This window comes from Orycteropus afer, unplaced genomic scaffold (assembly GCF_000298275.1).
Source record: "Orycteropus afer afer isolate SDZICR_OR568_19922 unplaced genomic scaffold, OryAfe1.0 scaffold00077, whole genome shotgun sequence".
NCBI lineage: Eukaryota > Metazoa > Chordata > Mammalia > Tubulidentata > Orycteropodidae > Orycteropus > Orycteropus afer.
The window spans coordinates 3,225,096-3,251,500 of NW_006921664.1; the positions used below are offsets into that span (position 1 = coordinate 3,225,096).

Consider the following 26,405-nt stretch of genomic DNA (forward strand, 5'->3'; position numbering starts at 1 on the left):
GAGATCCATATTTGTGCCCATTCCAAAGAAAGGTGATCCCACAGAATGTGGAAATTCTCCAACAATATCATTAATATCACACGCAAGTAAAATCTTACTGAAGATAATTCAAAAACAGTTGCAACCATATATTGACATAGAACTTCCAGAAATGCAAGCTGCATTCAGAAGAGGATGTGGAACAAGTGATATTGCTGATGTCAGGTGGCTCTTGGCTGAAAGCAAAGAATACCAGAAAGATGTTTCCTTGTGTTTTATTTACTATGCAAAAGCATTCAATTATGTGGATCATAACAAATTATGGATAACATTGAGAAGAATGGGAATTCCACAACACTTCATTGTGCTCATGACAAACCTGTACGTAGACCAGGAGGCTGTCATTCGAACAGAACAAGGGGACACTGCATGGTTTAAAATCAGGAAGGGAGTGTGTCAGGGTTGTATCCTTTCACCATCCTTATTCAATCTGTATGCTGAGCAAATAATCCGAGAAGCTGGACTATATGAAGAAGAATGTGGCATCAGGACTGGAGGAAGACTCATTAACAACCTGAAATATGCAGATGACACACCTTTGCTTGCTGAAAGTGAGGATGACTTGAAGCACTTACTGATGAAGATTGAAGACTACAGTCTGCAGTATGGATTACACCTCAATATAAAGAAAACAAAAATCTTCATGATGGACCAATAAGTAGCATCATGATAAATGGAGAAAAGATTGAAGTTGTCAAAGACTTCATATTACTTGGGTCAACAATCAACAGCAATGGAAGCAGCAGTCAAGATATGAGATGTCATGTAGCATTGGGCAAATCTGCTGCAAAAGACCTCTTTCAAGTGAAGAGCAAAGATGTCTCCTTGAAGAGTAAGGTATTTTCAGTTGCCATGGTATTTTCAAATACCTCATGTGAGAGCTGGACAATGAATAAGGAAGACCAAAGAAGAGTTGATGCTTTTGAGTTGTGTTGGCAAAGAATGCTGAAAGTACCATGGACTGGTAAAAGGACTAACAAATCTGTCCTGGATGAAGTAAAGCCAGAATGCCCCTTGGAAAAGAGAGTGGCCAAACTTCATCTCACCTACTTTGGTCATGTTTTCAGAAGGGGCCATTCTCTGGAGAAGGATATCATGCTTGGTAAAGTGGAGGGTCAACAAAAAAGGGGAAGGCCCTCAACAAGATGGTTTGACACAGTGGCTGCAATGATGGGTTCAGGTATAGCAAGGATCATTCTGCTGTACATAGTTCTGCTATGTCAGAGGCAACTCAATGGCACCTAACAACATTAACAACAACTCTAATTATCTCGTGTGACTTCCCAGCTTCAAAAGTGTGACTCTACATGATTCAAAGATGTCTTCCACCATCAGTATGAAATGTTCAAGTGACCATTTCATGATAAGGAGCATAGAGTCTCAGTAGATTTCTGCCCAATATAGAAATAGACTTAGGGGTCTGGTGGACCAAAAGTTCAAATATTGATTCTAGCATTTATTAGCTAAGTGACTTTGGGCAAGTTGCTTAATCTTTTTGCAACTAGTCTCTTTGACTGTAAAATGTGATTCTGCTACCATTCTTTCTGTGTAGTGAGGATGTGATAAATTAACCTCTGGGAAGCACCTACCACAAGTTTTAACACGCATCAAACTCAAAACTCACTGACGTCAAGTCGGATCCGACTCATAGTGACCCCTCCTCAGGTTTCTGAGGCTGTAGCACTACGGAAGTAGATTGCCCAACCTTCCTTCCAAGAAGTGCCTGGTGGGTTTAAACCACCAGCCTTCTGGTTAGCAGTCAAATGCCTTAGGCACTTTACCACCAGAGCTCCTTAAATATTCCTTTACCTCTTTCTCCATTCCTTTTCTCTTATTTTGGCTAAACTAAGTTTGAGTAATGACTAAAATCTAACGTGGAGCAGTTGTTGTCTTCTATAATTTGGTCCTCCATCAACTTTCATTTCTTAGAGTGTCATCTCCTGTTCTAGCATCTGCTGTAGTTACCTCTAGGAAGTGTACGGCCCCCTCACCTTCTCCTTTGCATTTACATCTACCTGACCTTCACTGTCTATATAAATGGAAATTTGTTTGTCCCCTAGAATCAGCCTTCTACAGCACAATGCAAAAAAACAAAAACCTTAACATAACAGTATCTACTACAGAGAAAGGGAGTTCTGGTGGCATAGTGTCTAAGGCATTTGACTGCTAACTAGAAAGCTGGCAGTTCAAACCCACCAGCCAATGCTTGGAAGGAAGGTTGGGTAATCTAATCTGTAGTGATACTGCCTGAGAAACCCAAGGAAGGAGGGGTCTCTATGAGTCAGATTTGACTTGATGACAGTGAGTTTGGTTTGGTTTTTTTGACTATAGAAAATAATGCAGCTTGGCATGGATCCTGCGTAAGAATGAGTTACCAAAGTTATTGAGGTTGACTTTCTAGGGGTTGAAGGTTTTTCAAGATAATTTTCTGTGTAATGTTACTCAAAATTTCAACCTGTTATTTAAAGCCACTGTGGCAGCTGTTGTACTTCGTTTAGTTTTATTTTGATTTTAAGTGCTTTGACATTATGGACAGTTAACTTTGAATGTAATAGACTTTCTCTTTACTCAGAAGAGAAATCTTATTCCACTGATTGCACATCACTATTGTGATGGACCATCCATCTCTGGAGGGAAAGGGAAATGATGGTTTCCCCAATTGTTAGGACAGAAATATGCTCTTGGATTAGCAACTGTTTATCTGAGCATTAAACAATTCTATTTTTAAAAGTTTAAGTGAAACTACCCAGAACCACTTAGTGGCTGACCAGAAACTAAACTCTGGCATTTTCAAAGTGGGATTTATTGACTTATAAATGTCCTATGTTAATTCACAATGGCATGGACTATCTTAGGATATTTTCTAAATATAAATGGGAGAGCTGGCCACTATAAATGCAAGTGTATTGTCCTTACTAAACTGTTAAGAGGATAAATAAAACTATATCAACGAGGCAAAAAGGAAAAAAGAATTTGGAGGCAAGATGAGATTGGTGATACAACTATGATGAAAATAGAGTGCACTCTCCACATAATAAAGTCAGTTTCATAACCTTGTGATGCACTCACAGGTTGTCCAGGATTCCTAAATACCCAGGAGGCCATTAGGAAAAGGACACTCAATCACTAATAATGATTCCTCCATGAATATAAAGTCATTCCAATTAGACCCTGAATACAGCAGGCACTCCCAGAGTGTTAGACCATGGAAAATAGCTTTTATTATATACAAAAATAAAAAGCAGACAGCACACCAGAACAAATTCAGAGCCATTTTGAGTCATCCCCCCTGCAACCCAAAAGGCTATCTGGGCAGCGATGAGGACTCTTCTAGGTGTACCACACTTACCATAGGAAAGGGACTTAAAGGGGGCCTACCTGCTACTGATCCCCCCTGACTAGGTACACTTAGGTAGGTGGGCTGAAATCCTCTGCTATGTGTGCTCTACCCAGTACTGTGCCAAATGACCCCAAAAATCCCTTCCCCAGCCATTATACCCCAAAGCCTATGTAGCATGCATGGAGTGCAATATAGATTTTTCCCACCTGAGCAGCCTAGGAAGGGAGGATCAGGCAACTTGGTGCCAACCCAGAAAGGTATCTCTTTGACCCTGCTGACAAGCTCAGGCCTCAGGGTCATTGGTTTGTTCTGAGGTCTCATCATGTCCCCTCTCTTCCTGAGACCTTTTGCTAAAGTGATGAGTTGGGACTCTCAACTCTTTTGCTCATGTTTAAGTGTTGCCATTTTGTTTTAGAAAAACAAAAGTACCTTAATTGCCAAAGAATTATAAGGGCTATTTTCGGAAAACAGAGCCAAGAGACCAAACCAATTTTTTTGTCTCACAATACTGTGAAGTCAGCATCCACTTAGCAATCAGAAGCCATGAACATAGTTTCCTAAACTCGTGATTCATGAAGTTACAGGGAGCTTTCACTCACTAGGAATAAATTAGTTGCCTAAGAAAAAATGTCCACTCTCTGGGAACATAAACCAGTTGCTGGCCTCATGTGTGTCAGAGAAGAACTAAGCTCTATATGGTTTTTAATGGCAGATTTTTTGGAAGTAAATCACGAGGCTTTTCTTCTGAGATACTTCTGGGTGGACTCAAACCTCAAACCTTTTGGTTAGCAGCCAAGCACATCATCAATTTACACCACTCAGAGACTCCTGGATGCACGAACCAGCCAGTAATTCCCAAAACATGTTACATGGCACAATAATATATAAGATGTTATACTCCAAAAGATTCTATCATCAACGTAGTTCAGAAAACATTGCCTCCTGTACCATGTTCCTCCTCTTAGAGCATCACCATGTATATTATTGCACAGTCCTGCAATAAATAAAGCTGTTTAGGCTTTGATTAATCAAATATTTCCTAAAACATTTTGGAAAAGAGAAATATATCACCTGATGTAATTTATTTGCTGGCGGTTCAAACCCACCAGCCACTCCTCGGAAGGAAGGTTGGGCATTCCTACTTCCGTAGTGATACTGCCTTGGAAACCCAAGGAGGGGTCGCTATGAGTCGGGGCTGACTCAATGGCAAATAACAACAACAACAACAACAACAACAACAACAATGTAATTTAGGTGGTTAAAGAGCTTGGCTGCTAACCAAAAGGTGAGTGTTCAAACCCACCAGCCACTCTGCAGGAAATATGTGACAGTGTGCTTCCATAAAGTAAGGATCCTTGGAAACCCCTTGGAGCAATTTTGTCCTGACCTATAGGTTCATTATGAGTTGGAATCAACTTGACAGCCATGGGTTTGGATTTTTGCTTTTAAGGAAACTTCAGATCTCAAAAATTGAGTTTTCTGAGAAACACTGAGTTAGTTCTGTAGTACCACAAATGATGTAGATATTCGATCCTTGAGCCCTGTGGTGGTTAAGTTTCTGTATCAACTTGGCTGGGCCTGGTTGAGTGGCTGGGCAGCTGAATGGTGAATGGTCACTATGGTGAGATTGGTAATTAACTCCATGGTGGAATCTATTGGAGCAGCTGAGTAGCTACTTTGGGTATGTGGTCTGCTTCCTGTCTATAAGAAACAGCTTTGGAAATGGTGTCTAGCTTATGGCATGCTTGAACCCTGCATGTAGCCATGTTGTTCAGCAGCCTACCATGCTCTGCCAACCTTGGGACTTCCAATGGACTTGAATTAATGGCCTGACATGTGGTTTGGTAACATCGGGACTGTGCCTTTTTACAAGTCAACCTTGGCTTTGTCAGCATCAGCAGCCAGCAGCTTGCTGAGTGAAGAAAAGCCTCCAGCTTCAGTAGGCCAGGAGCAGGAGGCAGAGGTGAAGCCCAAGGTTGAGGGGCTTTCACTCAGCCCCTAGAGCCTGGCACTTTGAACTTGGACTTAAAACCTCCAAATTGTAAGAATAAACTCCTATTTGTTATGGCCACCCTGTTCATGGTATATTCCTGTCAGAGTGGTACTAGGTAACCAGAACAAGTCCAAACTCTGGTGAGATATGCAAGATAGCTGGTATGGGGGAGGTGGAGGCTCGCAGAAGGAAACTGGCTTGTGAGTATCATTCTCTGACCACAACTTTATAAGCACCAAACTACACTGAGTTCAGTCTATGAGATAAGAGTTAATAAGGATAAATGGGGAGGGAAATCCATTCAAATATCCATTTTTCAAGTACAAAAGATACTTAGTTTAATCCAAGTTCATTTGAAAAAGTTCTGGCGTTTTATTGACCATACATTTATATGAGCTATCAATGCATCTCAAGTGCTAAGAGGAGATGAGACAAAGATGGTATGAATCAGTCGTTGGGTTATCATGCCTAGATGAGGGGGGTAGTCTGATGTAGCCAGAGCATTCTGGAACATTTGTGTTTCACTCTGGATGTCATGTCACAAAAACCATGTTGGTAAACTAGAATGCGTACATAACAGACAAGCAGGAATGTGAGAGACTACAATTATACTGTAATTTACTTTGATTTAAATAGAGGGAAAAATGGAAGACAGATAGGAATTCTGTTTTTGGCATTTTACTTTTGTTTTTGTTTTTTGGACTTTATCCAGATGTTTTTCTTTTTGCTTTATTTTAATTGTGGTATGTATATAACAAAACATTTGCCATTTTAATATTTCTTACATATACAATTCAATGACATTAATTGTGTTTAACATGTTGCTCAACAATCATGTCGTCCTTTTGTGACTGACTTATTCAGCATAATCTTTGCAATGTCTTTTGGCATTTTAAGGACTGTTGTGGAAAGGCAAGACTAACTTACTAAGTTTCAAATACAAATCTTCCGGACTAGGTCGTAATAAGGGTCTGATTTCTTATTCTCGTGGCTTTTCCATGCAACATATCAGGATTTACAAAGGTGGGGTTCAAGGAGTAGCAGTAGCATGCTCATTCCCATTGAGTAGTTGTGGCCTCAGATTGGTAATTTAGCTGTCGAGCCTCTCTTTCCCACCCAAAATTGTTAAGACACTGATGAGAGTTCATTCACTTGTAAAGCATCAACGAAAACGAGGACACACTGCGGTCAAGTCAAACCCGACTCATAGCGACCCCTCCTTGGGTTTCTAAGGCAATATCACTACAGAAGTAGATTGCCCAATCTTCCTTCCGAGAGCATCACGCCTCTGTAAATATCTAGACAATAAGACAGACTACAGGCTAAAAGAGCCAGACAATAGATCTAATTACCAGATATTTCAGTTACTTAAATTTTTTTAATGTATCCTTGCATTATTATACAAAGTATTACAGTTTAATTTAAATAGTCAGATTAATCATTTCTTGAACATTCTTCTGCCAGCATTAAGTATTGTGTGAAATAAAAATATAAGCAAGACAAAAATTTTTTATCTCCAACTACTGACAAATTAGTGAGTTGTTATGTCAAGTCGGACCTGACTCATAGCGACCCCTCCTTGGGTTTCCGAGGCAGTATCACTACAGAAGTAGATTTCCCCATCTTCCTTCCAAGGAGTGGCTGGTGGGTTTGAAAAAAAAACTCACTGCCGTTGAGTTGGATCCAACTCATAACCACCCCTCCTTGGGTTTCCGGGGCAGTATCACTACGGAAGTAGATTGCCCAATCTTCCTTCCAATGAGTGGCTGGTCCATATAAAATTAAGAGTACAGGAAGAAAATGAAGTGTATAAAATAGAAGGCTAAGTGCCGAGGAGATCCACCTGGCCTAAAGGCAGCTGTGCAAGTTGCAGTGAACGTGGACTTAGTGGCAAAGTGCATCAGTCTGTCAACCAGCATCTTGCAAGCACCAGGACTAGGCCAGATTCTGGGAAGAGAGCCCTGAATAATCCCTCAAGAGCCTAGAGTCCATAGGCCAAACAGTGCTGTGGACAAGTGTGAGAAGCTTTAGTCCTTTGCGGGGACGTGGAGGTGCCCTCTAGTCTGAGGAGAGAAAACATAGTAAGAATTGACCATCCCCCAATGGGAGAGGAGCAGAGCAGGCTCACTGACTGAGAGTTGCTGAGTGCTGCTGCAGAGAGTGGGGGGCACTGGTGACAGAAACACTGAGGAGGAAGAGGTGGACCCTACAGGCCCCATGAGCCCAGCCAAGAAGATGGAGCTTTATCATGAAGGCTGTGGTCACTCAAGCATTTAATTCATAATCTTATTTTTTAGGCAATATAGCCATAGTGTAGGCAAGTATGACAGTGGCCTAATTTAAAGACATAGCAAAGGAAATGAAGAGATTTGACATATAGGAGAAAATGATAGCTACCATTAACACACATGGAGCCAAATACTCTATGCCAGGCATTGACCTCAGTGCTCTGAATAGATGAACTTATTTAACTTAACTCTTACTCACCCCACTTTACATTTAGGGAGGCACAGAGCTTTTAAATAACTTGCCAAAGTCTCAAGCTACTAAACTGCAAGAATAGGATTTGAACCCAAGCAGCCTTGCTCCCAAGGCCATGTTCTTAAAATAGCACTTGATATGCTAGCTCAGGGTAGAACTTAAGACAAAGATCCTCACTATCCAGCTCACCCTGCATAATAGGAGCGCAAAGCCACATAATCTCTATTTGGGAATAGGAAATTCTGAAACTTTTCTGCCTCTTCTAGGAGGAGGCTCAGTGGTGGCTAAGACCTGTTGTTAATTTTACTCCACCAAAACCATGCTCAAACTTCCCCACTTCCTGTTGTTGTGTGCCATTGAGTCAATTCCTACTCATAGTGACGCTGAAAGACAGTATAAAACTGCCCATAAGGTTTCCAAGGCTGTAAATCTTTACAGAAGCAGACTGCCACATCTTTCTTCTGGGGAATGCCTGGTGGGTTTGAACCGCTGATCTTTCAGTTAGCAGCTAATCACTTAACCACTGCACCACCAGGGTGCCTTTCTCCATTTCCTACTTTTTGTCATTTCCGTATTCACCAAGTCACTGCTCAACCCAGATTTTCCCACATGTGATTTATAAAATAAAACCAAAATGGATCCTGTTCCATCCTCTCACTCTGAACTCCTGCCAAGCATAGTGGGAGCATCTAGCCCCTGGGAAAACAGTCTCTACAGGTCCAGTCCAACCACCCTGAATCCTTTCTCCATTAACTATGTCCCCATGCTCTTCTTTTGCATATGTAGATCCAGATTGGTCCTTCAAATTCTCTTTTAACCTTGGTATTTCAAAAGGCATCCTGTCTGTAATATAGTAATGAACAAAAAATAAATATAGACAGTTTCCAGGTTAGGAAAGAGAGCCGTTCTTTAGTGTATCTGTAAGTCTAAGTAAGTCTTTAATTTGCAGGTAAGTACGTTCAGATCCACACAGTTCTTATTTAACCTTACTTTAGTGCAAGAAAAGATTCAAAGCCTTTTCAATGATTTAAAGACTACAGGCACAGCAAGTGAAGGTAATTGTGATGAAGAATTTGTTGTGAGTAGGAGTTGGTTCAAGGAGCTCTGCCTTGGGATTTATTTGACTGCTAATCAGAAGGTTGGCAGTTCAAACCCACCAGCCACTCTACAGAAGGAAGATGGAGCAATCTATTTCCATAAAGATTTACCACCTTGGAAACCCAATGGACTCGATGGCAGTGAGTTGGATTTGGTTTGGTTTGGTTTGGTACAGGTTGGTTCAGTCGTTTCAAAAGGAGGGCAAATTTATATAACATTAAAGGGCAAGTATGAGTTGACTGTTAGTCTGATGTTCATGTTCACCTTAGTAACCCAGGGACAGCCTGTATGTTAAATTAAAATGAGATCTCTGAGAAGAAATCAGGAAATGAGTTTCCCAAAAGGCGCCACTGAGGCTTATTCTTATATTACTTCCTGTGGCCTCTCTATTTAGATTCTGTGAGTTCATAAGTAATATTATGGCTCTTATCTTCAGTGACTGGTTAAAATATAACTCTTCAGGGCACTGAGATGGGTTTCAAACTGCCTCAAGGTAATGTGGTATAGAGACCAATGAGTCGAGTTTTATCTAAGTTCAAATGAGTCTAATCTTTTTCGCCCAAAATTATCTCTGATTTAGAAGCTTCTGGCTGGTTAACTGTGTTCTCAAGAGTGTGTATGCTGCTCTTTCCTCCCCTTTCCCAAGCCTGCTTTGAAGATTGATGGACTGATGATGTTCTGAAAAACAAGTCACCATCTATTAAAGTTGCTCTGGTCCTTTAAGAACTTGGTGTTGAGGAGAAGGTGGAGGAAGTGGGTTGGGGCGGAGCACAATTAGATGTATTAGATTCACACAATGAAAAGCACTTACTTAGTGGCACCAGGCCAAGGTGCTAGAATTTTTTTTTTTTTTTTCGGCAACTCTAGCAGACTTGGACCCAGCAGGAAAGTTTCTCTTGGAGTCCCCAGCAGGGAAGTTAACAGACATGACCCACATGGTGGTCCTGGGGATGCAGAGGATTTGGGTCACTGGGTCATTTACCAAGGGCAGTGGTGCAAGTGCCAAGGTTGCACATACCAAAAGATGCCTCTGTGTTAATGTATTTGAAATGCCTGACACAGTCAGTACTCAAAGAGTGAGCTACTATTACTCATTCTTTCACTCATTCATTCAGCAATCTTATAAGAATATTTCCTATGTACCAGGTTCTCTACTAAGCACTGGGACATTTAAAAAGACACATGAAAGTTAGTGATGGTCATTAAATGAAGCTGGAAATACCCTCTAAAGGCTCCCTAGTGGGGTGTAATTTATTTTTAAAAAAATGTAAATTAGGAGTGGGGGGAGATTGGCTTCTGTGGAGGGACCTGGGTGCTATTCATCACTGCACTTATGTGCAACAGCTGTGTAGCACCTAATGCAGAGGAAGTCTTTAGGAAGTGTATGATGGACAGAATGAAAGGGAGAAAGCCAGGGGAAGAGGGAAACAGGGAGATGGAGAAGAGAAAGTTCATACCAACAAATGAGCTACTGTAGCTTGGAGTGCAGATGCTAGGTTTATCAAGAAACCAGACATACTTGACGCTTTTTACATGGGTAAGAGGTCACCATATTTAATAAATAAAGCCTTCCTCTTGTATGAGTGATAGGGATGCCAGAGCACAGGGCATAGCCAGTGTCCCTTGAATCAAAGAGGAGATGAAAGGTGCAAGCTTTGAAGAGAGATCACAAGTTGTGAGAGGGAATGATAAATAAGTCCTCTGTTTGCAGTATTTTCTCAGCTTCTACTCCTTCCCTCCCCCTCTCCACCCACCACCATCTCCAAATAGTAATCTCCAGTTGGGAAGTGCTTGCTATTCCAGAAAAGAACCTGCTTGCTTCCTCTTATGCAGACATGAGCCCCATTAACGTGGGCACATGGGAAGTGAAGGAAAGCATTTCAATCAGACAGCATCTCAAACATTCAGGAAATTTCTAGATAACATGAAGAAGGGATTAGTCATGTGTGCTTGAAACATGGGAAACATCTTTTTTTTTCCTCCCTCTCTCTCTTTCCCAAGAAGAGAAAAACATTAAAGGCCTCAAAAATAGCACTCAACAAAGAATTCCTGATAGCATCTTTATGAGTTCCTGCTTTCACAGGAGGACTGGTTTTGCTCTAGAAAGGAAAATTCACTCTGCTATGCAAAACTGACTGTAATTTTCACTTAATATCTTTACCAAGAAAAAAAAAAAAAAAAGAATTTGGCAGGATATTTGGGAATACATCTTTATCTATAGGTAATCCCTTTAGTTGCATTATAGTAGTGATCCCTCCCCAGCAACAGAAATGATGGTGAGTAAACAGGGCTGGTGAAAACTACTCATTTTTGTTTGGTGCACTTGAGCCAGGATTTCTGTGTTGCTTCTGTGGAGATTCTGAGTCTCAGCTGCAAAAGCAGGTGGAAATGTAGCCCACTGGAGTCCCTGGGTGGCACAAATGGGTAATGTGTGCAGCTGCTAACCAGACATGCATGGTTTTGGTGTTTTTTTGTTTGTTTGTTTGTTTGGTCCTGGCCAAATACCTAAAAAACTGTTGTGTAAAGCAACCAGAGAATAATGTTCAGGTACCATGTGAGTAAATGGAAGATAATATGATACTAACAACGTAAAGTTTCTACAGAACATGACCCCTTTCCAGTCTCTCTCTCCTGTCCACTTCTTTCCTGCCCGCCAATCCCTGCACAGAGAAACTAGGGCCTGCCAAGTTCATGTCAACAGGCTGGCACTTGGTGGAGTCCAAGGGAGCTTGGCTCAGCCAGGCAAGTCTGGAGCAAGTGGGAAATGAGGCCAGAAGTGACCATGTCTGCCAGTAGGGAGGATGGTACACATGACAAGGGTGCAGAGAGAAGGCTGTGGGCAAGGACTGTGGTTTAGGGACAATGTTTCTGGAAATACATTGTGCTGGGCAGCAGAGATTCCGATTATAATGGAATTGTGGAGGCAGCCAGGGAGGTGGTAGGGAATGGAACCTTGTAAAAGCATATTCAGTATCCACATGGTTTCAATAATAAAACTGACAGAAATAAAACTGAACAAAAATCTTCATTGGCAGGGAATTCCATGAGATGGTCCAGGAAACCATGATGAGAGCATGGTTTAAAAACCTTGAGTATGATTACTTTGCCACAGCCTGGTAAGGCTATGAGTTTCTTCTCACTAAGCACATGGGATCTCCAGTGGTGCAGAGGTTAAGGCACTCAGCTGCTAACCAAAAGTTGGTGGTTCAAGCCAAAAGATGAGGCAGTCTGCTTCTCTAAAGATTTACAACCTTAGAATCCCTGTGGAGCAGTTCTACTCTGTCCTGTAGGATTGCTATCAATCAAAATTGACTCAATGGCAGTGGGTTTATTTTTTATTTTAAGCACAGGGGAGGGAAGAACCAGACAAGGGCACAGATAATGAGTTCAAGAATAAGCTTCATACCCAGCCTTCATACCCTGTCACTCTCCTCTCCTAATTGATATTTGTGTGATTTTAACTAGAACAACTGACAGAGTAAAGTTAATGAATCCTCTACTAGTTAGAGCTTCCTTTGTTTGCCTTACTCATTTATGCAATAGTTTGCCAATAACATTTACTATGTGCAGGTAGCATAGTGCCTAAGGCACTTGACTACTCACCAGAAGGCTGGCGGTTCAAACCCACCAGCCACTCCTTGGAAGGAAGGTTGGGCAATCCTACTTCCGTAGTGATACTGCCTCGGAAACCCAAGGAGGGGTCGCTACGAGTCAGGGCCGTCTCAACGGCAAACAACAACATGTGCAGGTTACTGTGTTTAAGTGAAGAGCAGGGTGGACTCAGACATAGTCCCTGCCATGTGGAGCTCAGAGTCCTGCATGAATGGGATATTAAAGTCCAGCACATGAGCGCCTCCATCCCACAAGATAGCCCCTTGGCCTTTGTGCTTGAGTGTAGACATCTGTCTGCAGGACTCTCTGTGCCCTCACTGTCTGCCTTGTGTTTCAGGGCATGAACTACCTGGAAGACCGCCGCCTGGTGCATCGTGACCTAGCTGCAAGAAATGTCCTGGTGAAGACTCCACAGCACGTCAAGATCACAGATTTTGGCCTGGCCAAATTGCTTGGTGCTGAGGAAAAGGAGTACCATGCTGAAGGAGGCAAAGTAAGTTGCCAAGTTTTTGATCAGGGAGCATTTTTCTAACAACAGAGACCCCAGCTCCCTACCTGTCAGCCACATGTTTGCCATACTTTCTAACTGACAAAAGAAACATTCTCAGAACATTCAGGGTGAGGTCACAATAGCTGCCAGTACCACCTGGGTCAAGCCAGAATCTTCTAACAGCAGAAACAGAGCTGCTTTGGAAAGAGGGTTTTCTAGGAGGGGGAGTGAAGATGTTTCCCACCTGTCCAGAGGCCAGAGACATCTCTGGCCTCTGGACAGGTGGGAAACATCTTCACTCCATTTCCAGGTAATACTTAGCGAAGGTTAGGTTTCAACCTCCCTTCCAGGAAATAAGCTCCCTTCAAAAGCACCACTGGGAAATGTCATAGCTAATTTGGTGGCTTACTGCTGTTGAGGACATTTCAAAAACAGGAACACTCTCTGTGTTGTTCTGCAAGCTCCCTGGGTCTCTGTGACTCATGCTTGGGACTGGCAGTTCTTGGGTAAGCTCCCTTCTTGCCTTCTGACCGAGAGGTATCCAAGGGTGCAAAGAGGGGCACACAACTCCCTTTAGACCCTCCAGGGTGCAAACTCTCCTACCACCTCTGGTGGGATCAGCTGCACGTGTCTTAGGTTTTACACTGGTCTGCCTGGCTCAAACAGCTGTCAATCTTGTGACCAGAGGCCCAGAAAAGACACACAAATATTGGGGTGATCAGACCACAGACAGAACCAGAACCCCAAGCCACTAGCAGGTACACTCAGCCCAGCCAGAGTAGCCCATGGCCTCAGTTGTCCTCAGCTGTCATAGTCATGAAACCTGCTCTGGGGCTGAGTTTGGCTCAATTTTAAACCTGCTCCTCCAGTTGGGAGGGGAGCCCCTCACAGGGGACTGGCCTGTCTGCCCCATATTTGTCACTTGTAATTAGACCCAGCGTGATTTAATGTTCTTCTACAGAAGGGAGCTGATAGTTGTCTTTATACTTTATCTCTCACCACCCCAAGGTTCCTATTAAATGGATGGCTCTGGAATCAATTTTACACCGAATTTACACCCACCAAAGTGATGTATGGAGCTATGGTGAGTCAAAATCCTCATGCTAATGAATTTGTATTAAGGCTGAGCTGGGTTTATTGTTTGTTAATTTACATTTTATGCTCTGTCATCCCAGAATTTTCTTTCAAGACATTGACTAATAATAATGTAATTGTTGTTGTCTACCTATTATGCTAAGAAAAAAATGCCAGAGGAAATTGAGTCTAATTACCATAGTAAATGTAACTTGAGATACTGATGAACTTGTCTGAAAGAGAGAGGAAAGGGAGGGAGAACATGAACCAGAAAATGCCCCTACCTTCTAAATCAAACAAAATTTGACCTCTTGCCTTGTAGTTGAAGTGAATTAAACAGAGGTGACAAATGATGTTTCATGGAGAAGAGTTTGCAACAGACAAATGAGGTTTTTATGATCAGCTCACTAATAGCTATTGTTCCATTCAGTGAATGGTAGTCTTTGTATATTAGAGATAAGGGCTTGACAAAAATGCATTTTGAGGATGTGCCTAAGGAAAAAGGAAATAGTTATTGCTTCTAGCTCTAATAAGGACCATCTCATAAGGCTCTGATTCTCCATTTCCTCCATCATATCCCACAGTAAGAGCCGCAGCCCTAAGCTCTATACTTACAAGGGGACTCATTCATTAAACCTTGTACATTCGTTGTGGCTCACTACTTTTATACAAATAATTTCCTAAGCCTACAACATCCTTACTTTAAAAAAAGAAAAGGATTAATAAATTTCTGTTGACAGATGTGCTATTAAGGAGCTCTGGTAGCACATTGCATAAGGCATTTGACTGCTAACCAGAAGGTTGGCAGTTTAAACCCACCAGCCACCTGCAGAAAGAAGATGAGGTAATCTATTTGCATAAAGATTTACCACCTTGGCAACTCAATGGACATTGCTAATCAACTCAGTGGCAGTGGGTTTGGGCTTATGTGCTGTTATCATACTTGGTTCTCAAATTTCAACCAGCAATCTGCTGAAAGGCTGGAAAATGCCTTCTGTATTACTTATAAGGAGCTCTGGTGGTAAGTGGATAAAGCACTTGACTGCTAACCAGAAGGTCAGAGGTTCAAACTGCTCCATGGGAAGAAGACTGGGCAGTCTACTTCTGTAAAGATGTACAGCCTCAGAAACCCCATAGGGTATGAATTATCAGCTAACTTTAACCATTTGAAGCAATGGGAGCTAAGGGAAGAGTCCATCACCCTACCTCCATACAAACGTGCATTAAAGACAAGAAAGAAATAATTGTCATGGCATAAACTCTGACTCATGGTGACCCCTTGTGTGTCAGAGTAGAACTGTGCTCCACAGGGTTTTGTGGAAGTAGATTTTTCAGAAGCAGATGGCCAAGTCTCTCTTCTGAGGCACTGCTAACCAGAAGGTTAGCACTCAAATTTCTGACCTTTCAGTTGCAGCCAAGCACATTAACCATTGTGCCACCCAGGGACTCCAACATATATTCAGGGGAAACAGTATTTAGAGGTATTTTCAAGAGTAGTTTACTTATTATCACAAAATCATTCAGGAACTACTCATTTATTATTTTTTTCCTTTTATCTTTTTCTTTTTTTTTATAGCACTATTAACTTCCAACCAAGTATAGCGCTATTAACTTCCAAGTATTCCAAATAATCGTTATTATTTCATGAGCTTTTGTCTGTCTCTTTTGTTAGAATATGTTGTTGTTGTTGTTGTTATGTGCCGTCGAGTCGGCCCCGACTCATAGCGACCCCTCCTTGGGTTTCCGAGGCAGTATCACTATGGAAGTAGGATTGCCCAACCTTATATAAGCTTTGCAAAGACAGAGATCTTTGTCTATTTGAATAGACAAATAGACAATGAATAGGTATTTGTTTTTGTTTGTTTGTTTTTGTATGTACCTGTGAGCTATTTGAAATTAATGGACTAAATAAGGAAAGAACGCTACGGTGATACTTTGTTATTTTCAGTTTCAAGATAGATTTACTCCCCCGGAAGAATGGGAAAGTTCTTCTTTTTCCAACTCCTATCATGGGGCAATCTACTTCCATTTATACTGCCTGGGAAACCCAAGGAGGGGTCGCTATGAGTCGGGTCCAACTTGATGGCACATAACAACAACAACAACATTTCCATTATCACACCAGTCCCAACCACTACCCTCCATCAGGGACTCCACAGCAGTGGCCTCCTCAGTGGTCTTCTCTGTTCCTGGTTTGAACTACTTTCATCTATTCTCCAGACAACAGCCTGAGCATATCTTTTAACTGGATCAGACTTTTATTTCTTGCTTAATATCCTTCTTTGGTTTTCCAGTATTTTCCAACTAAAATCTAAACTCCTAACATGATTGACAAGCTCACAAATGGTCTGGCTGTTCCCACCTTTCCCAGGTCCTGGGGCTCCATTCTTCCCCCTCCCTCTATGCTCCAAGGAGCTCTGGTGGTGTAATGGTTAAGGCGTTTGACTAGTAACCAAAAGCTCGGTGGTTCAAACCCACCAGCTGCTCCATGAAAGAAAGATGTAGCAGTCTGCTTCCATAAAGATTTACACCCTCAGAAACCCAATGGGGTCACTATTAGCCAAGATCAACTCGACGGCAGTGAGTTTGGTGTTTTGGTTTCCTATGCTACAGCCAACATGTACCCAACACACAGTCCATACCTGGTGTGCATTTGTCAAAGAAATGAAAACTCTTTCAAGATGCAACTATTGGTCTCTCCTCATCTGGAACAAAAAAGAGGGAAGAAAATCAAAGATGCATGGAAATAATTAATCCAAGGGACTAAGAGACCGTGGGAAATTCAGACTATATGATCCTGAGACCAGAAGAACTAGATGGTGCCTGGCTTCCACTGCCAACCACTCAGAAAGAGATCAAAATTTGAGATTCTGGTTAGAGTGGGAAAAAAATGTAGTACAAAATTTTAAAAACATAAAAAAGGCTAGGATTACTGGTCAGATAGAGACTGTGAAGCCCCTAAAACTATGCCCCTTATTACCCTTCAGGCCTATAACTGAACTCACTCCCATGGCTAACTTTCAGCCAAACAATAGACAGGCCTATGAGTTGAACAACTACACCAGGGAGATACACTTCTTAGAACAATCAACCAAGGGAGATTAGAAGGGCAACAATTGCACAGGGAGAAACCTACGGAGGCAGGAATGCATAGGCAAGAAGAACACAGGGAAAGAGTAACCACAGGGAGGAAATGGGAGGAGTGATGTTGCCTTGTGGGGATTGTAGTCAGTGTCACCAAACAAAATATGCATGAACTGTTGAATGCAAAATGAATCTGCTTTGTCAAATTTCACCCAAATCATTATAAAACGTTAAGAAAAAAATGAAAACTCTCTTGAATTCTGTGACTCAGTACCTTAAACATTTGCAACTAGTATGAGAAAGTAAGTATAACTACTGACATCATGTGTCTTTAATTTCATTGGAAGTGGTGTTTTCAGTTATTATATAACCTGCTCTCCCTGGCAGTACACTGAAATTGTTAGACTATGAGACTGAATTTTTAGTTTCAAAAGCAAATCCTGTTACTCCACTCTCTAGTTCCCAGTCAGCAAAACATTTGTTTTAGTAAGTTAGGGACCTACTGTGTTCCACTTAGGAGCTGAAAAGAGAATTTACACCAACCTCCAATCTACCCCACCATCAGATTACACACACATACATACATGCACACCCCCTCCTTGTTTGTTCAGACACCTGAAACCCTCCCTTCCTGTAGGAATTTATTATGTGTTTGTAAATATCTTGTTAAAACTAGTATTAACTGACTTCACAGGTCTAGAAACTGGATTGCTTTTGTTTCCACTAAGTCATGTTGACTATGTCAGGAAAAAGACAAAAATTTATTTTCTTGCCACTGGAACGTATTTGTTTTTGTTTTCCTTTTTCCTTTTTTCTGCAACCCTGTTCTAGAATGGCCTCTGGAAATCCTAACTGTTCTGTGTTAATAGGAATCTAGAGGCCAAGTCTGAAGATAGTGGGTCACTGGACCAGTTGTAGATCAAGAATCTCTGCTGAGTTCGTGTGTTTGCTTCCCCCCTTGATAATTGGGGACCCAGGGTTCAGTCCCACTGTGGTCATCCCTAGTGGCATCATAGGTCACTTCTGATATCAAGGCAGATATAACAAGAATTTAGGAACCTTAAAGCCTTTATATGTGTCTAAAGCAGAGAATCCCAACAAGAAAGGCACCAATGTAGAAGGACCATCAGAACTTGGGGGTCACTGGAAAAAGACACCTCTTCTAAAATTACTACTGCTCTGATTTATTTTTATTTATGATAATCAATTATGAAATAAAAATATAAGACCCTTAAGTTTATCAGAAGAAACAAGGGTTTTTTTCCGGCTTTCCATTTTTTTCATTATTATTTTAAAATGTTGCATTTACAATTTTGTTCAAAATCTCCATCCTTCCCCTTCCATAGATGCAAGTCACTTGGAGCAGATGTATGAGTATGCAAGCACCTGCTCCACAATGTAATATTTATATCATCACTGTGGTTGTAAATCATTGTGTTTATTATTATTATTATTATTATTATTATTATTATTATTATAGTTTGCATTAATTGGTTACTTTTTATTTGCCAAGGATTGTGCTAAACATTTCTCTTATATCCTTACTGGATCCCCTTATTATTATTATTATTATAGTTTGCATTAATTGGTTACTTTTTATTTGCCAAGGATTGTGCTAAACATTTCTCTTATATCCTTACTGGATCCCCACACCATCATATGAGACAGATATTATTATTATCCCACTTTACAGAGAGGTAAATTGAGGCTTCAAGCAGTCAAACAAATTGCTCCAGGCAGAGAAATGTAGGTTTCTAAACCTTTTGAGGTACAATAATAAAAAATAATGAATTAAAGCAAGCCAAAAAACCAACTGACATCAAGTCAATTCCAACCCATAGTGACCCTATCAAACAGAGTAGAACAGTCTCATAGGTTTTCTAAGGCTGTAAATCTTGGCAGAAGCAGACTGCCTCATCTTTATCCCACAGAGTGACTGGTGGGTTCGAACCACTGACCTTTTGGTTAGCAGCTGAATTCTTTAATCTCAGTGCCAATAGAGCTCTCAAATTAAAGCAAGGTGTTATTCTCATGGACTCATATAGTGACTACTTTGATAAAGCAATTTTATTTGGTTATCTTTTCAGGGGTCACAGTATGGGAGTTGATGACCTTTGGATCCAAGCCTTATGATGGAATTCCTGCAAGTGAGATCTCTTCCATCCTGGAGAAAGGAGAGCGCCTTCCACAGCCACCCATATGCACCATTGATGTGTACATGATCATGGTCAAGTGTGAGTGCACTGATATGGCCATGGCTGTCTACCCTCACTAAGCTGGGCGAGGGCACTTGGAACACCTTTCTGTGCCTGCAAAGACATTGCTGCTTTGAGTCAGACAACTGTAGGCTCTGATTCCCTGTAGAAATACACCACATTTCTAAGGGCAGACCCTCCAGCCACTCCTTGGAAGGGAGATTGGGCAATCTACTTCCATAGATATATCACCTCAGAAACACAAGGAGGGGTCTCTATGAGCTGAATGGACTCGATGGCAGTGAGTTTGGTTTTTGGTTGCATAGCCCAAAAAACATCTGTAGATAACCCCCTCCAAGCATTCTTCAGAAAGCACTTGCTGACTCATTCAACACTCTGACCTGACATTTGCCCATGTTTGCAAGTAAATAAAACCAAAGTGCTACTCCAAAATATCCTATTCTCCAAGTTGCTCAATGAAATACCAGCATTTAAAAGCCTGTTACCAGAGAGACTGGATGTTTTTAAAATGTCTAACAATGAGTAACCACATGAGGCTAATAGAATCAACATTTCTGCTTTGACTTAAACTTTTAAGCCAGTGGATTTATGTGAGGTCTTTTGCAGGGGGCGTTTAAACATCTGAATCCAACCAAGAGTATGTAATTTGATTGACACTATTATTCCACCGAATCACAAGTTCAATAGACTCTGGAGATAAAATTACATGCATGATAAGCGTTTACACAAGGAGGTACCATCGGGAATATGATAGGGCCGAGTTAATATAAATATTCATGTCTTCTAAATGTTAGACTTCAGAGTAGTCTATTTTAACCTCCTTGCTTTGGAATGAAGAAGCTGAGATCCAAAAGGTTACATGATTTGCCTAAGGTCACAGAGCAGTCTGGCCTAAAATAGCTTGACATCCCACTGATGGAAAATAAATGTGAACCCTCAAGAGGCTCAAGGATTACCCATCCTTAGCTGTTCCTCCAGCTTGTTTAATCAAATACACTGGCATGGTTAGCAACAGTATCTTCATAAAGCAGACACCAAAATAGCCACCCCACGGTTTGCAGGCATGATCCTTGCCTTACCAGTTGATTCCAAGTTGCTGTCAAGTTGATTCCAACACATGGCAACCTCATGTGTGTCAGATAGGGGGATCCACAGGGTTTTAATGGCTGATTCTTCAGAAACAAATTGCCAGGCCTTTTTCCTGTGGTTTCTCTGGGTGAACTCAGAGTCCATTAATCATTTGTACCACCTAGATATGCATGATTAGTGAGTATGTGAGACAATGAAAACACCAGGGTACAGAGTTCCCAAACTCCAAGCTCTTTAAAGTTTATGTATTTTCCTAAGTTGAATCTGTTTTCCAGCTTGAAAGACAGTTGACTGAATATAAATGAGGGTGACTGTAGAGTGAAGACCTTGCCCAATAGACTAGACATGAGGACTTCCTACAATCAGATTAGCTAATAGGTCGAGACTGGGAATAGTAATGCTCCTGCATCACCTAAGGTGGCAACACAAACGTGCTGACCATAGAAAAAGTAGATCATAGAAAAATTAAAGGATGTTTATGTCACTCTTATTCAAATCTATTATGTCATCATGGTCTTTAAACATTAATCAGTGCTAGTTTCCCAAGACTGTCACAAAGATTAGGTTTCTTTATCTTTTATTTGTCTAAAAGGATCGCATCTTAAATACCATCTTTCTCATTTCTTCCAAAGTTCTAATTGCATTGTGTTTTCTCATTCTTTCCACAGGCTGGATGATAGATGCAGACAGTCGCCCAAAGTTCCGTGAGTTGATCATTGAATTCTCCAAAATGGCCCGTGACCCCCAGCGCTACCTTGTTATTCAGGTACCAGACCTCAGACTGCACTTCTATTGGGAAAAGTCCCTCTAATGACCACCCCGTGTACAGGTCCCTGCTGTATACCATCATGACTTCACCCTTTCCTGGGTCACATTATTAACTCCAGAGCCTTAGAACAGGTCTCTGGTAAGCCATATGTGAAGTTGTAAACTAAGTGAAGTACATTTGTGGTACCATCTAACTGCATTTTCACCATCCCCTTTTGAACTCAGCATACCCACAGAGTATCCTCACTGGTTCTGCATGTCATCCTCACATTTCAGTTGGCCAAAGCCTTAACTTGGTATGATGGAGCAGATAGACTTTGGAGTCAAGCAAACCTGGGTTCACATCCTCACTGTGTCATCACAGGCAACCTATTAACCTATCTCTTTATCTAACATATGAGTAGTAAAACCAACCTCTCAGAGGTGTTTTTAAAGATTCACTGAAAGCATATATAGGTTTGGCAGTATATATTTCTACATATGTATTTGTACTTGTTGAAAATATATCCAGGTATATAGTGTAGCATGCAGGGGGGTAAAGTTGTAAAAACTTTGTAGCCATAACCAAACATCTTGAGGGTCAGTGGGCTTGGGGGCATAGGACCACAGTCTCAGGGGACATCTAGGTCAACTGGCATAACATAGTCCACAAAGACAATATTCTACATCCTATTATGGTGAGTAGCAATTGGGGCCATCTAAGATGTAACTATTAATCTCTCTCTATCTGGAGTAAAGATGAGTGAAGAAAGTCAAAGAAGGAAACAGTTGGTCCAAAGAACTAATGGACCGTGTGAACCACAGCCCCCACTACCTGAAGACCTGAAGAACTAGATAGTTCCTAGCTACCACTACTAACTGGATCAAGACCACACAAGTTCCTGGACAGAATAAGGGAAAAATGTAGGACTTCAAAATTATCAAAAAGACCAGACTTACTGGTGTGACAGAGACTGGTGGCCCTTAGATACCCTTCAACTGGATCTGATCCCACCCCCGGGGATCACCTTTCAGCCAAACAAGAGACAAGCCTATAAAGTAAACAGTAACACTTGGAACTTAAAATTAACCATACAAAACCAAAAGGGCAGCACTGTCCCCAAAACAAAGATCAGAAGCCAGGAAAGAAGGATGAGTGGATACGGGGAAACTAGGACGGAAGTGGCAAGAGTACTGTTAAATTGAGGGAATTGCAACTAATGGTATGAAACAAAATGTGTGCAAATTGTTGAATGGAAAACCAATTTGCTCTGTGTAAACTTTCACCCAAACCACAGTTAAAAAAAAAAAAAACACTGAAATAATACGTGTAAAATGCATTGCATAGCACCTAACAACACAGTACACAGTATATGGTGCTGCTGCTTCATTTTATTTTCTCTCATTTAGACATCAAGAGATATTTAATGTTTTAATTTCAGGCAGTGGGAAAAAACAGCTATATTTTGGAGAAACAGGGAGTCTTGTTATTACTTGGCAAGCATTTTGACAACTACTGACAGTAGATCCTTATAGCTAAGGAATGGATTAGCATCTTTATTGACCTTTCTAATTGTCTCAAAATCTCTGCACCAGGGGGATGAACGAATGCATCTACCAAGCCCCACAGATTCAAATTTTTACCGCGCACTAATGGATGAAGAGGACATGGAAGATGTTGTGGATGCAGATGAGTATCTCATTCCACAGCAGGGATTCTTCAACAGTCCTTCCACATCTCGAACTCCCCTCATAAATTCTCTGGTATGAATCTTCTCTCTCTCTCAAGCTGAGTCTAATTGTTGGGACAAATTGGGTATTAAAGAATACCATGTCCATCTAGTGGAACTTAAGTAGAGAAGGGGAAGTAAGTTTTAACCAAATGGTAAAACCAAAATCAGAGTGAATTAAATCAATGTATTAACTATCTTACTGCACTGCAACAACTTCATCGTAATCTTTGTAGCTCAGCTAAGAAGCAGAATTAAATCAGAATTAAACCTACTTTTTGTAAGGCTAATGATTCAAGACAAAAATTAAGCATCTTTAAATAAAGGTACTTCATGAGACCTCCTGTGTTCAGTGGAGATGGGTGAGAATACACAAGCATGCATGCCATGAGCAACTTGTCCTTTTCTTTTTCAGAGCACAACCAGCAACAATTCCACCGTGGCTTGCATTGATAGAAATGGGGTATGTATCAGCACCAAATAAACCAGAATTAAGCAAGGGTTCTATATTCAAAAAAAAAAAAAAAAATCACTGCCATCAAGTCTTTTCCAACTCATGGCAACCCCCATTGAATTTCTGAGGCTATAAATCTTTACGGAAGTAGATAGCTCCATCTTCCTTCCACGGAACGTCTGGTGGATTTGAACCACTGGCCTTCCAGTTAGCAGTCAAGTGCCTTATCCAACAGGCTACCAGAGGTTCTATATTATGGCTCTATTATACATAGAAAATGCCCATCTTGACTAAAATAATCTTGATTTTCCTTCCTGTATAGTTTCTTCTCTTCATGGTTAAAATACTACTTTAAAGCAGGAAATTAGCAAGTATGTAGTATAGGGGTCACAGACGATCAGCAGCATCAATTGGCAGCTATTAGAAATGCAAATTCCTGGGCCACCATCCTAACGTACTGAGCCAGGATCTCTGGGGGTGAAGCCCTGTACTCTGTCTTTGAACCAATCTTCCAGGTGAGGCTAATGCATGACAAGGTGGCCTTGATCTAGATTTTCACTGTTCCATTTAAAAGCCACTAGCCAAATGTGGCTATTTAAATTTAAATTATTTAAAATTTAAAACTATGTTCCCCACACATCTCAAGTGTTCATTAACAGTACATCAAACATTTCCATCATTTCCATCATTGCAGAAAGTTCTATTGGACAGCACTGGTTACATCCTGCTACTTGCACTGTGGTCCATGGACCATACAGGACCAGCAGCATGAGTCTCACATGGGGCCTCATTACAAATGCAAAATCCCAAGCCCTATCCCAGATCCACTGGATCAGAGTCTACATTTTCACACAATCTCAGGTGATTTTATGTAGAGTAAAATTTGAGAAGCACTTAGATTTTTTTTTTATATCTGCCGCATTTCCTTTACAGCAGAGCTGTCCCATCAAGGAGGACAACTTCTTCCAGCGGTACAGTTCCGACCCCACAGGAGCCTTGACTGAAGAGAGTGTTGATGATGGTTTCCTTCCAGTTCCAGGTGAATGGTTTGCTCTGGGAACAGCTCCTCAGCTTCCTCATCTAGCCGAAGCTGGCTTTGGCCCCTTGCTGGCCATGCTGGTGGCACTTGTTATTGATTCAGAAGTGGGAACTCCAGAAAATATGCAGATTCCATTAAAGGAATAAGAGGCAGAGCATCCCAAGGTCTCCATTGAGTTCAAGTCAGATTCAGGTTAAACAGTCTGTAGATTTGTTCCAATCATGAGTCCACAATGATGTCCTGATCATTGCTTGACTATACCTTGAAAACATTGTTGAGTGAATGAAGTAAATCAAAAAAGGACAAATATATCATTCCACTTGTAAGAAATACATAAGGTAGGCAAATGTATAGAGGCCAAAAAGTTTATTTGTGATTACCAGGGGCAGGTAGGAAGGAAGGGAAAAGAGAGACTCATTGCCTAAAAGGCACTGAGCTGCTTATAAGGGTGATGGGAAATTTTGAAAGCAGATAATAGTAATAGTTGAACAACATGATAAAATTAATGTCACTTAATTTTACATGTGAAAAATGTTAAAAAAGCAATTTGTTACATATTATTTACCACAATAAAAGATCATTAAAATTTTAATTAAAAAGAAAACTTTAAAAAAATGATGAATCTACCAATTTTCTAGAATTTAAAGCAAACAACAGTACATATATATGACAAATTTGATCCTTCTCTATCCTGGTTCCATTCTTGACTCCTAAAACATGTATTTTCCTAATCTAAGCTTTATCCCAGACACTCCAAACCTACCTGCCACTACCCCTAGATATACACACATACACACATACCACACACACATACACACATACCACACACACATACACACACCACACATATCACACATAAACCAGACACACATATACATATACCGCATACATACTCCCCTCAAGGAAGGCTTTCCTCTGAGATCTACATTTGTAGAAGATAAATGTAACCATCACTGTGAGAAGTTCATAAAACAGCACAATTCATTTTGGAGCAGTATCCAAGATAGTAGTCTCCCTCCTCCTGCCATCAGTTTCCTCATCAAAGACAATCACAACTTTCTAAATATGAATCCTGAAATCATTGCTTAGGGGTGATGGTTTGCTGATGATTTCACCTCCAGTTTCTTTTCAATTTCAGAATATATAAACCAAACTGTTCCCAAAAGGCCTGCGGGCTCTGTCCAGAATCCTGTCTACCACAATCAGCCTCTGAATCCAGCCCCTGGAAGAGACACTCACTACCAAAACCCCCACAGCAATGCAGTGGAGAACCCGGAGTATCTCAACACCACCCAGCCTGCCTGTGTCAACAGCGTCAACAGCCCCGCCTACTGGGCCCAGAAAGGCAATCACCAAATCAGTCTGGACAACCCTGACTACCAACAGGACTTCTTACCCAAGGAAGCCAAGCCAAATGGCATCTTTAAAGTTCCTGCAGCTGAAAATGCAGAGTACCTAAGGGTTGCACCACCAAGCAGTGAGTTTATTGGAGCATGACCATGGAGGGAAACATCAGCCATAAAATTCCAGACTCTTCAGGCCACCCAGGACCAAGCCATGGCAGCTACAATGGTACTAATAGCCATGCCCATATTAACTCTCAGGCCTGTGGATTGATTTTGCCACAGTTCTTTTGAGGGGCCCATCTTTCAAACAGGAAATGTCCCTCTACCCAGAAACACTTTGGAGCTGCAGGTACATTCCTTTGTCTTCAGACTCTGAGGCTTCCAAAAATGGCATCCAATAAGAAGGTTGTCCATTGAGGCAGAAGTTTACCTTTCAGTGAGATATATTTGGGAGGGGAAAAAAAAGTGCATAGGAGTTTAGTTATTTGGGGATCTTTGGGGGTTTTAATTCCATTGTTGATTTTGCTGTTAATGGGCTCTTCCAATGAGGAAGAAGGTTGCTTGGAGCAATGG

General features: G+C 41.2%; 1 protein-coding gene across 1 annotated transcript in view; it reads left to right on the forward strand.

Moving 5' to 3' along the window:
• Positions 1-25,983, forward strand: part of EGFR (epidermal growth factor receptor) — a 266,434-nt gene extending 240,451 nt beyond the window's left edge. The window contains exons 21-28 of the mRNA XM_007941229.2: positions 12,901-13,056; positions 14,062-14,137; positions 19,299-19,445; positions 21,185-21,282; positions 22,860-23,027; positions 23,409-23,456; positions 24,381-24,486; positions 25,625-25,983. Of these exons, the coding sequence (XP_007939420.2) occupies positions 12,901-13,056; positions 14,062-14,137; positions 19,299-19,445; positions 21,185-21,282; positions 22,860-23,027; positions 23,409-23,456; positions 24,381-24,486; positions 25,625-25,983 (1,158 nt within the window). The remainder of the gene's footprint in view (positions 1-12,900; positions 13,057-14,061; positions 14,138-19,298; positions 19,446-21,184; positions 21,283-22,859; positions 23,028-23,408; positions 23,457-24,380; positions 24,487-25,624) is intronic.
• Positions 25,984-26,405: the final 422 nt, after the last annotated feature.